General features: G+C 39.0%; 1 protein-coding gene across 9 annotated transcripts in view; it reads right to left on the bottom strand.

The window, feature by feature from the left end:
- The window catches only part of ARHGAP28 (Rho GTPase activating protein 28), a 228,455-nt gene that overhangs the window by 62,409 nt on the left and 152,867 nt on the right, over positions 1 to 13,179 (bottom strand). For 7 of the 9 annotated variants that reach the window (XM_040479367.1, XM_040479361.1, XM_040479360.1 and 4 more), the window contains 2 exons: positions 11,061 to 11,153; positions 5,470 to 5,562 (listed from right to left, as the gene is read on the bottom strand). In XM_040479367.1, coding sequence (XP_040335301.1) covers positions 5,470 to 5,562; positions 11,061 to 11,153 — 186 coding nt within the window. The remainder of the gene's footprint in view (positions 1 to 5,469; positions 5,563 to 11,060; positions 11,154 to 13,179) is intronic. The other 2 variants (XM_040479363.1, XM_040479364.1) reach the window with 1 other exon arrangement.

The following is a 13,179-nucleotide window of genomic DNA, read 5'->3' as shown; positions in this document are numbered from 1 at the left end:
AGTGGACGCAAAACCTAAAACCTAAAACGCTTGCTGCCACCTAATGGGAGATATGCACTTTCCTGATCAGATGGTTCTCACACTTGGGCACTTCACTGTTTGTGTCACTTATTATTACACATTCTAAAAGCTGGCATTTCTCCACTTAAGAGGTTTATATTTGAAAAATAACTGGAAAAAAAAAAACCTAAATATTTATATCTTAGTTGATAGTGAAAATACTGAAAAAAAATTTTTTACATGGTAGTCTGTTGTTTTTCTGTATGAGCTTACCCCCAAGGACCAAGCTTTAGCTGACGACATCCTCCACTTGGGAGACACACACAAAAAATTAGTTTTTGCTGTTGCTTCTCCCTATAGACACTTTTTTTAAAAGATAGAATTTAGTTAGGGGCGCCTAGGTGACTCAGTTGGTTAAGCGGCCAACTTTGGCTCAGGTCATGATCTTGCAGTTTATGAGTTCAAGCCCCACGTCGGGCTCTGTGTTGACAGTTCAGAGCCTTGAGACTGCTTCAGATTCTGTGTGTCCCTCTCTCTTCTCCTCCCCTGCTCATGCTCTGTCTCTCTCTCTCTCTCTCCCTCAAATTAAAAAAAAAAAAGAATTTAGTTATTTTTGATTTACCTATTATTTCTTTCTGAGTTTATGAGCTATGGGTGATGGCCTGTGGGTAGGTTGTCTGCCAAAAATCTAAATTATGTTGCATCTTTACCCAAGAGAAATGATGAGAATACACATCCTTTATATGATATGAATGTTCATTGTAGTAACATGCATAACTGCTCAAAACTGGAAACAATCCAAATGTCTATCAACAGATGAACAGATATACCAATAGTATATTTATGCAATGGATTATTGGTAGTAATAAAAGGACCAACTTCCAACACATGCATCAAATGGATGAATCTAAAAATTATTTTGAGTGAAAAAAAGACAGACACAAGAGTACACTGTATTCATAATTCTACTTATATGGAAGTTAAAATCAACCTAAGGGTTAGAAATCAGCACAGGGCTTGCCTGGAGGAGGGGCAGGAGGAGCAGGAGGATAAGGGAAAGGGCCCCAAAGAGATTTCTGGGGTGATGGAAATTTTCTCTGTTTTGACTATCTTGTGGTTATGTGGGTAAAAACATATGTTAGAACCAATTGAATTCTATACCTAAAACACATGTATGTATTGTTTGTAAATCTACTTCAGTAAAAAAAACATAAAAATATTTTGATTCCTTAAAAAAATGTAATTCTTTGCAGTACCTGGGTGGCTCAGTTGGTTAAGCGTCTGACTTCAGCTCAGGTCATGATCTCACGGCTCGCGGGTTCAAGCCCTGCACCAGGCTCTGTGCTGACAGCTCAGAGCCTAGAGCCTGCTTCAGATTCTGTGTCTCCCTCACTCTCTGCCCTTCCCCCGCTCACTCGCTCTTGCACGAGCATGCTTTCTCTCTCTCTCAAAAATAAACATTAAAAAATATATTAAAAAAAACAAATGTAATTCTTCTCTTCAGAGTGATTTAAGGGGCTATGGCTACTCTGAACCAAGAGCCCACTGCTACAATAATGGGAAAAAAGAAGACTATGTTTACTGAAATTCAGAAAAAGAGTGAGATAAGCTACAATAATACCATCATGACCAAGAAAAAACTATTAATCTGCAACATAAAGATGAAGAAATCCAAGCAAACAGGTTAACAGGAGAGGAAATTTTGGAGGTACTGAAATTCAAGCAAAGAGACAACCATCTAACATGTGTTCTAGAAGGCTGGAAACACAGAAAATGGGGAGAAAATAATGTAAAACATAACAGAAGACAGTGTGCAGAAAGTGGAGGGAAAAAAAAAGTCCTTGGATAGAAGGAACTTGCGGAGCAATGGCCAAAATGAATGCAGTAAAGGGCAGATCCTCATGATGGTTCAGAACTCCAGTAGTAAATTCAAAATCAATTAAAAATACCAAAGTTGAGGGGCGCCTGGGTGGCTCAGTCGGTTAAGCACCCGACTTCGGCTCAGGTCATGATCTCACGGTCTGTGAGTTGGAGCCCTGCATGGGGCTCTGTGCTGACAGCTCAGAGCCTGGAGCCTGCTTCGGATTCTGTGTCTCCCTCTCTCTCTCTCTCTCTCTCTCTCTCTGCTCCTCCCCCGTTCATGCTCTGTTTCTCTCTGTCTCAAAAAAATAAACGTTTAAAAAAAAAATTTTTTTTTAAAAATGCCAAAGTTGAAAAAATTTGCACGGTGAACAAACAAACAAACGAAACCACTTACACGTAAAGGAATGAGATTCAGGTAACCAAAATAAGAAAAGAAAAACAATAATATTAAGAGTGCAACATTCAGTGAGCAATAAGAGGAATTCTGCCATAAAGGTTTTCCCTGACAGCTAAGGTCTTCTGTTAATAAGGGTCACTCATTTTACACATATTCCAATCAGGAACATCAACATGGTATTCAGAGTCTGCTGGATTAAATCCGTACGCTACAGTGGCAGCATAAAAGGAAAAAGTTAAAAGTTCATGCTAACGCTGGCAATGCGTTGTACACAGTGGTACCAACCTTGGCCTACCCACCATTGATTCCTTGTTTTGTGACTAAAACAAACTCCCACTTGTTTAAATCAAATTTCTTTAGATTTTCTTTTCCATGAAGCAAACGCAGATGTAACTGACATTTTTTAAACAGATGGTATGATGATTGTATTTTGCAGTAAATTATGAATCAATACCAAGTGTAGCCATTTGATTTCACTCACTTAAGACATTGGAAATATACTAGATGAACTGCTTTGCTTTTCGACTAGACTAACACCTCAAATGACTAATTCATTTATGTGGACTGCACATTTTATCTATACAAGGAGTGGTTTGTAGAGTAGGTTTGTTGATGGAAGACTGAGTTGTAAGACTTTTGTCAATGCCCAAATTCAGTGGCATTTGCAGTTCAGAGTCAAGGATCCACCACATATAATACATAAAAAGACTATTTCTTTACTTAATGTAGCTTGTTGCAAAATAAACACTGGATATTAATGAAATCATAATATATTATATGAACTCTGTTTTAAAGGTTTATTTAGGTATAACCTACAATTAACTGCCAATATTTAAAGAGTAAAAGCGTGCATTTTGATGTCGTTTTGAGAAATATTTAGACCAGTGAAACCATCACCATAGTCAATACAGTGAACAAAAGGAGCACACCAAAAACTTTCTTAAACCCCTGTCAAACCTTCCTTCCCTCCTTTCCTCACCCATCCCCAGGTCTCCAGGCAATCACAATCTCCTTTCCCTCACTATAGGTTAGTTTGCATTTTCCATGATTTACAGAAGTTGAATCTTTTTGGTCTGGCTTTTTTCACATGGCATAATTATTCTGAGATCCATCCATGTTGTACATATTAATAGTTCACTGCTTTTTATTGCTGAGGAATATTCCATCGTATGGATATACGAGAATTTGTTCATCCACCTGTAGGTAAAAGTGGTCGTTCCCTGTTTGGGTCTATTACGTGAGAAACATTTGTAAGTCTTTGTGGTAATATATATTACGTATGAGTAAAATGGCTGGGTTTGAAGTAGGTATATGCGTAACAGTTGAAGGTTGCCAGGGGTGCCTGGAGGCTCAGTCAGTTAAGCTTCTGACTTCAGCTCAGGTCATGATCTCCCAGTTCATGGGTTTGAGCCCCACGTGGGGCTCTGTGCTGACAGCTCAGAGCCTGGAGCCTGCTTTGGATTCTGTGCCTCCCCCTCCCTCCCTGCTCCCCCCCCCCCCCCCCCGCTCGTGCTCGCGCGGGCGCCCTCTCTCTCTCTCTCAAAAATGAATAAACATTAAAATAAATTTTTTTTAATATTTAAAAAAAAAGAAGTTGCCAAATTATTTTCCAAAGTGGATGGACCATCTTACACTACCACCAGCAGGGCAGCAGCAGATGAGAGGGTCAGTCCTGCATTTGGCAGGTTATGTAGAGACACCTCCCTGTGGCTGTATTTGCATTTCCATAATCACCAGTGATACTGAGCACCTTTCATGAGGTTAATTTGCCATCCCCATATTTTCTTTGGTGAAGCATCTGTTCAAATCTTTTTCCCATGTTAAAAGGTGAGAAAAGACCAAACAAACCTTTACCAATGGAAAGCTCGGGGTATGTTCTTGAAAGAGAAAGTTGATTTGTTTTCAAAAGTAAAGGATTTGTGTAGTTAAGTTAAGGGAATCAAAGGTCAAATACCAGCAGGGAGCAGACTGGGGATAATTTTTTTTTCTTTTTTTTTTCTTTTTTCTTTTGGGATAATTTTTAATATCAAAAGAAATCTTGTGTTATTTCTGCAAACAACCGGGGTTATATTCTGGGATTAAATGGGAAAGTTAAGTCAGATGATCCAAACTCTCTTTCCTAAAACCTAATAGAGTGAACAAAACATAACTAAAAAATAGGAAAAAAGATTCCCAGCAACATTCATATGAGGGGTGATTGGACAGAGATGTTCCAGGAATAACACAAATTCCTTTCTACAGTCCAACTCCCTCTCCATCAAAACTGCACTAATGAAGAAAGCAAATGGAGAAAATTTTGAAAAAGACAACTATCATCATGTCCAAATTAGGAGAGAGGACAACCAAAGGTGTGAGTCACCACAGGTGAGCTCAATACATGCACATTCAAACAAAGACTCCCCTGCACCATCTCAGCAGGGAGGAGGGAACCTATTGGGATTCCCCATTCTGCCTTTTGCTAATCTGGGAGGAAGCCAGGACAGGGAACATGAGCATGGAAAAACAAAAAAGAAAACACTACACAACCTCCACCAAAGGAGAGAAAAGACTGCTTGAAGGAGTGTACATAGAAACATGTGAGAAAAGGCTCTGGGCTGAACCGTGAATAAAGTAAACTTTCCTGGTTGTAAATGGATATAAGCTTCTTGTGAGACCCTTCTTGTGAGGCTTGCCTGACTTTTCCCTCCTCTGGGTCAGCTGGGAGAAGAAGTGGGGATGGGTAAAAGTAGGGAGAGGGAGAAGGGAAAAAGGCACTGGATACCTGGGATTACATGTATGGTCCGAAGAAAGGTGCCTGGTATTCACCCTGCACTGGGAAAACAATAGAAAACCTGAGGACACCTGCTTCTCCTCCAACAGATGGACCTATGACTCGATGGAACTAGCACTTATGAGAATTTTTTTAAATAAAAGAAAAAACAAAGAAACTAAATCTGCCCCAGAAACGGCCTACCATCATTGGTTTTCTGGGTATTTATCTGTTTTTATAGAGCATGCAATTATTTGTGAGCTTAACTATTAAACTTGGGTTTGTTTACTGCTGAATGTTTTCCTATAAATTGATTAAAGGTAGATAGGTATGTTGACAGCTGTGGCTGTCCAGTCATCTTAATTACGGTGCACTGTTTTGAAGTTTTGCCTGATTGTCTTGGGGAAAAAAAATGGCCTCTTCATTCATCCCTACTCCCAACTTTCCTGCTATAACTTACCAAGGAATCACTTGTTTTCATAACTCCTGGCAGCTCTTTTTCCTCCTGGGGACCATCCAACTGAGCAGTATGATTGTCACAGGTATCACCTGGCTAATAAGAGAAACGAAAGCCATTTTTATTCAGGCATATCTGTCCCAACATGACTGTTTATTCAATTATTCATTACACAAACTCTATAAATGGATAGCCATGTGGTGATATACAGAGTTAATGACTGACCTGTGCAATGTCAAGGGCATTTGCCAATTCATCCACAATTATACTGATCCTCATAAATACTGTGTACTATGGCAGAAGTTGGTCTCAAGAGCAGACACTGTTAATTAATTACCTGCCAAAATCCACTTTTATTTCCTTCTTAACTTACGAATATCATGATCTGTTCCAAGATGCTACATCTAAACTAAAAAGACTAAAGTGTGGTCATGTGATGGTTATGACCAATGAGATACAAGTAAAATCCTACTTGGTAGAGCATCCAGAAAGGCTAGTATTTTCTTGTTTAAGTGGATAGAATCTGCTGGCTAATGCTTCTTCCAGAACATGGACATGATGCCCGTGATGCCCAGGCATTAAATATAAGCCTATAAGCATTAAATATAAGCCCACATGCTGCGTGGAGCAGAATGGAAAGATGAAAAAGTCGGTAGATTCAGGCTAGGGATACCAGCCACACCAGCCTCAGACGTCTTATTTTATAAGGACAATAATCTCTAATTGTCTAAGTCATGCAGCTTACTGATAAAACTATGCTACTTTAAAATCAGACTTTATGACTTTTGGTAATGACTTATAAATCAGCAAAAGTAGTCAGTTTTTTTTTTCAATTAAGAAACTGGAAATACAGTAGATTGATGGTCTCACAAATACACGTGACTGAACCAAACATTTCATTCCCATTCACTGAATATATAAAAGCTCTGATTTTCATTATGCAGCAAGTATATTTGGAGACTATTCCAATTGTGATCGATGGCATTATAGGCTTTGTGCATATGCTCTAAGATTTTTAGCAGCACTTGTGATATAATGGCATTCCCCCAAATAAGATGCAATTCTTCTATTCTATGATTGAAGCAACACTGTGCCAAATTAAACACACTGGATGATAGTGAAATCATAAACTTCTACATAAAACTTCAGAAACTGTTATTTTTCATCTTGCTTTTCCATATTTTCTAATTTTCCCCCAAAGTGTACGCATTATATTCCTAAGAAAAACATACATCTGTTTTGAAGTAAAAACAATGCTAATGAGGCAATACAAGAAGCCAGGTCAGGACAGAGGACTGAGGGCACACCACTCCCAATCACTCAGAATTAGAGAACGGGATTGTAAGACCAGCTCCAAATGGCACTGGAAACCAACAAGGTGTACTAGTAACAGGTGAGAAATTGTTAGAAATTCCTGGGGAATAAAACAAAAATAACGTATTTCATAATGGCACAGATTTTAGCCTAAGAACAGCATAAAACAACACTGCTGGCAAGGAAAAGATAAATCTACAAAAAGCAAACAGACAACCAAGTAACCTCAGTGTGAAAATTAGAAAGGGTAGGATGGGGCCCTAGCGGAACAGCTGCAATAATTTATCATAAAATGTTTTGTCAATGGAGAGGCCAGACAGACCTCCCAAAAGCTCCCTTTACACTGAACAGCAGGCAGCAGCTACAAGCACTCTGGGTCCAGTGAACCACCTGCCATGGGTAGTAGTCTGGGATCAGAACTAAAACAGACCTCAGTATCAGGTTACTCTGGGCCACCATGAAAGACATGAAAGGGAGAATAATGGGAAAACATCAGTTTTGTCTTGGATAGCAAGAAATGAAATCATTTACCACTTCTCCCTTTGGTGTATGCTTGCATATGTGTGTGTGTGTGTGTGTGTGTGTGTGTGTGTGCACGTGCGCGTGCACACATGAGCATGCATACTCACCCATATATACAGTGAAACTAACTCCCATTCACACAACGTTCACATACCTTACTCACTTACACAGTACCAGAAATCAGCCTTCTTATTCGATAAAGAGTCCTTTGGGAAAATATCTATATCATGGCAGAGAAATCATACAGCAATGACATATCCTAAGTAATTAATTAGTCAATCTAGTCCATTAATAAATATAAGTCAATCACTAAGAACCATCAGGCACCGGAGAAAATCAATGTTAGGAAAAAGTCACTCGTGGAGAAAAAAAAAAAACATTCTAAAAAGGTACCATGATAAACATTCTGTGAAAAAGAACTGAGAAAAGGGAAAAGGCTTAAAATGAATTAATTTCAGAAATATTTGAGAAAATATTGCAACCATAAGTCAGGAGTAACTATAAAAATAAAGGGAAGTGAGTGAAAAAGGAGTTCTTGTCAATTAGCAGTATGACTACTGAATTAAAAAATCAATAGAGGCTAAATTATAACCACTCATGGCTAAAAGGAGAATCAGGGATTTACAAAATGACATAGACAAAATCTACTAGCATACAGAACAGAAAAAAAAGACAAGGAAATATAACAATTTAAGAAATATAGAAGTTTAATATAGAGGCAATAAAAGGAAGAATAGAGAAAATGGAAATGATGAAATAATTAAAGAAATTCTGGGAAGAGAATGGTCATAACTGAAAGAAAAGTAATGTTTTTCAGAAACAAAAAGCTGAGCACTGATCATGATGAAAAAAAAAAAAGATTTCATATCCTTATGGCAGTTCAGGTTTCTAACACTAAAGATAAATTTAAGGGGCACCTGGGTGGCTCAATCAGTTGACAGGCCATGATCTCAGGATTCATGAGTCTGAGCCCCGCAAAGTGTTCTCTGCTGTCCGCACAGATCCTCTGTCCCCCTTCTTCTCTGCCCCTCCCCCGCTTGCACGCATACATGTACATGCTCTCTCTTAAAAATAAAAACAAAACATCAAAAAAAAGATAAATGCAAAAGGCTTCCAGAAATGCAAAAATGAAAGGATACAAAATAAGATGTAGAGAGAAATCAAACTTCTCAACATTAGCACTATATGAAAAAGCAAACATTAATATTTAAAAATTTCTGAAAAATTAATTTAGGGCCTAGCACTTTGATACTCACCAATTTAGGATTTAAGTTTTTATTTTTTTAAATTCTTTTTTTAATGTTTGTTTGTTTGTTTGTTTATTTATTTATTTATTTTATAGTGAATATAACTTATTGTCAAATTGGTTTCCATATAACACCCAGTGCCCATTCCAACAGGTTCCCTCCTCAATGTAGGGTTTAAGTTTTTAGGTATGAAAATTTAGTATCCAGAGAGATTTCTTGCCAGATTCGCTCAAAGGATAAAAGGTACAATCTGCTAAGAAGCCGTAACAGTTTGTAATACGTACGATTATGCGAATTAATATTTTTACTGTTCTCTGTAGTCATTCTGCTATGTTAGCCCTCACCATCCTCCTGGGAGAAAGAATGGTACTCCCTTTCTCATTCTATAAACTGCTCAGTAGTTCAGAGCAGGGCCTGGAATAAAACTTTAATGTCCCCTTCCGTCTTACTGCTAGATTTCTTCGATTGTTCGGCACCACAGTTGCCCCTTGATTCACCTTTAAAAGGTGATAAGACCTTCCAGGAATTGAAATAAAAAAAATAGTGAAAAAAGGGAAAAGAAACAAAATAAGCCTAGACAATCACGGGAGTCCATGGTTAGGATGGTGTGTTAAGTGTGGCAAGTAAGACTTCAAATAAGCCTCTCTTACGTGCTGCCTTGACACCTGGTAAAAGCAGAAGGGCCATAAATGGTCTAACTACAAGCCTCCGTCCCACTCTGCTCCATTATATAAGGTCCCCTAGCAGAACAATGCTCCTTATCCAGGAGGCCAGACACAATTCCTGCTTATCCTTCAGTAGTGGGTTTCAGTTCCCCATCAGCCTGTGGAATTATTCAAACAAGCCAATCACATCCCCCCATGGGAACCAAGGGGAGCCGTGCTCTCTTGATACTATACAGCCTGCTTGCTACAACCCTTGGTTATTCACTCTGTTCCCAAGTGCACCCCACATGTAGCTCTGTGTGGTGTCTGGTGTCCTCCTAACCCAAGCTGTGAGAACATGTGACAATAAATTGCTGTTGACCTTCTCTGTCCGTTGTCAGGTGTCAAGCCACCCCTATAACCCTAGGGTGGGAATCCCTCTCTTACCTACAGGGTAAAGAGGAGGCGATTAAAAGAGAAGATAGAGTCAGCTAGGGTGAAACCTCATAGAAATCCATCATTTGAAAACACTAGTGTCTATTCTACATGCCCCTCCTCTGATGGTCCGAGGAGTCAGGGGCAGACAGAGAGGAATCACAACTCAGATCAAGTGTCCTGGTTGGAAGTAAGGTATGTAAAACTCCCTGTAATTCAGGAACAATCTAAAACCTGAGGACACTTGCTGCCAGCTCAACAGAAAAAGTAAAGACTTCTGACTAAACGGAGTTAACACTTCTATGAGAAATATAATGAAATTGGAGGGAAAAACAATTAGAGACAAAATCTACAAAATGGGATTGCTCCCAGCTCCAGCTAACCACATTCCTCCTCCAGAACTTGACCTACCCTCAGGCAACAGAGGAGCAGCCAGAACACTGGGCCACATCCAAACCCTTAAGCAGCATTTGCAAGCGACAAAGGGCTAGCCTGTATTAGGACAATTTTTTGAGATCCAGACAGAATGTCCTACATAAAGTGTGTATAAAATGAAAATAAACTGTACAGAAACTAAAGATCATCATCAGCATCATTATTCATCAGATCAAAAATGGTACAAGGGTCATTCTTAAAACAGCAAAAGAATCCCTCTTCCTCTACTAGGAAGGAAAAAAAAAAGTACAGCTAAAGAGAAGGAAACATGAGTCATACCAGAGGAAAGTCTCTCACCATAAATTTCTGCTGCCATGAGTCCAAGTGGAGGCAGATGTCAATAACTCCATGTCTTTCTACGTCTCCTACTCTGGGCATCTCACTTCAGTAAGATGACCTAGGCCTTAGGCCAAATGGTACAGATGATGGCACAGGCCTTCCACTGAGATCACTTCATTGGCAGTGATGAGCTCAGGTTAGCCCTTTTTGAAACTTTGTACTAAGACAGACAAGGTGGGCTCCAATGAAAGGTGTTTACCTCCTGTGCTAGATAGTGCACTTTCCCCACCTCCTGTTACACATTGAAGATGTTACGGTGCTGTCCCCCAACAAAATATCTACCTGTAGAAAATAACTGAAACGTCAAGTATTTCATATGTAGAGAACTAAATTAGTATTGACAGATACATGGAGAGTAGCAGAAGGTCTTCCACTACGTGTTCAGCAAAAAGAACCAAAGTTTAGCTGATGACCCCGCTGACATTTTGACTTCTGGCTGGGGCTGGAACTGCAGCTGTGGTTTTGTTACTCGAGGTGCAGACAGGCCACGGAGTTATTTGTGGATTTAACTATTTAATTATTCATTCCTGAATTTAAGAGTCTTTGTTTCCTTCTTTGTGACAAGGCAAGTAGGCATTTTGCTCAAGTTCTCCCGACTGCCTTGAAATAATTACTTTTTCTAACCTCTTTACTTTCAAGTCCCCTTGCTTTATCTTACCAGTTGACCATTTCTGCAGGGAATTGCTGATACCACTTCTTCATCCAGGATCATTTCCAAAAGAGGAGCTGGGATACAACAAAAATCATCTGGCTATTGAGAAAAATGAAAGTGCATTTTTATTCAGGTATCTTCTCCCCAGTGTCATTGTACATTCAGTCATGAGCTCTGCATGACATGTGTCCATTCACACAGACGTGTGGGGACATCCATAGATTTGCCTGCTGTGCACTGATCACCGCATGTAGCCATCCATCAGCCAACACTGAGAGCCCACTACATTCGGGGCACGACAGACACTCTGGTCTCTGTGGAGTATGTTGTCAGCTGTTTACTCCAAATCCAGTCACCTGCCTTCCTTAACAGGATCCTGATTTTTTTTTTCTTTTTCAGGGACTTTTGTGTCCAACTAAAAAAGGTCAATTTCTTAGGCTCTTTTGAAGCTAAGGATGATCATAAAACATTTCCGGGCAATGAAAGGTACTGGAATTCTACAGAGTAAGATTTCCAGGACACTAAGGTTGGGGAGACATAGTAAGATGGTACAAGTTCCAGGACCATGGATATAGTGCTAGAAGTAGCCGGGCCAACTTGTAAGCAGAAGGATGAAGGTTGCATATGAATGACAAAATAGGAAGACAGGAGGAAGATGGATCCATGCTACTGCAAAGGAACACCTACCTTACCTTCTTAAAGAGAGAAAAATACACCTGTATTTGTACAACTCATGATTTCTTGGGTTTTCTGTTACATGTAGTAACAGAAATGTATATACAGGTGATATAATCAAGTTTTTAAAAACAGGGTGCGTGACTATATTTAAACAATTATGTCAGTCCCACCTCTGACTAGTTGTTTATCAATTATGAAATTGGAAATAAATTAGGCTGACTATTTTACTCAATTAAATGTGTTACTGAAAGGAACGTTTGATTCACATCTTCTAAATATTAGAAACAAATATATTTGGGTCCCAGAATTCTGCGCATGATGAACAGTACTGCAGATCCTGTCACATACATCCAGAGGCTGATTTAGTATTTGTGATTTAGTGCATAATAGCTCTACTAACACAGGGGTTAAATATTTTATTCCTTTACAGTTAGAATTCCACTGAAAACTTTATTTATTGGATATTTAATTAAATCATAAAATTTTATTTGGGCCCATAGAAAGAGTCATTTTTCACCTTGCTTGTTCATATTTCCTAAGTTGCCAGTAAAGATTATGTACTATTTTTATAATAAGGAAAAACACATTTTTTGGAAGGAACAAATATTACTGAAGAATCAGCACAGAACTGGGTCAAGATAGCAAAATGAACATACTGCTTTCTCCTCCCCCCACAAATCACTCAAAGTGTCAAAAGAGATACCTTTTTCAAAGAGGAGATCTAGAAACCACTAAACATTTCCATTAGCAGAACAGAAATTGTTGGATGTTCCTGGAAGATAAAAAGCAAGCAAGAATGGCTTGATAAGGGTAGAGGGAAACCTCGGCCTGAAAAAAGTTACAAGAGAAAAACATATAGAAGATAAACGCTCATCTAGAAAAAAAACACATAATCAACATTGAGAATAAAGAGAGCAGTAAGGCATCCCCAATTCAGAGGCCAATGGCCAAAGTGACCGAAGAATGTTTTTCTGAACAAAGCAGCCAGGAGAGCTTCCCTCCCTCTAACACTGAACAGCGGGCAGCAGCTAAGTGCGATTCCAGGATAAAACCCAACAAGTGTCCTCTTGTTGACAACATGACCACTTGCTTTGGCGGGGCGGGGTTGGGGGGGGGTGTGTCCTGGTATAGTGGTCCTGGACAGAAAGTTAAATTGCCCTTCATTGGGACCTTCTGAAAGCACACAGGAGTATAAAAAGGCAAGTTAAGCTTGCCTGAGAAGCAAAAAAAAAAAAAAAAAAAAAAAAAGTAATTCTTTAAGATTATCATTACTTTTGCATTGATACTATATTTGTGTGTCTTTAAAGTGAAGTGTGACAGCTGACTGACACATTTCACCACTCACACAGGTCCAGACTGTTATCCACTAGGAGAGTTTTAGGGAGAAAATAAGTCTACGTAACTGCATAGGAAATATACAGTCATTACCTATACTCATCAATCAATC

This window comes from Herpailurus yagouaroundi, unplaced genomic scaffold, assembly GCF_014898765.1.
Source record: "Herpailurus yagouaroundi ecotype Mexico unplaced genomic scaffold, PumYag 142, whole genome shotgun sequence".
NCBI lineage: Eukaryota > Metazoa > Chordata > Mammalia > Carnivora > Felidae > Herpailurus > Herpailurus yagouaroundi.
This window is presented reverse-complemented; position numbering and strand designations above follow the sequence as displayed.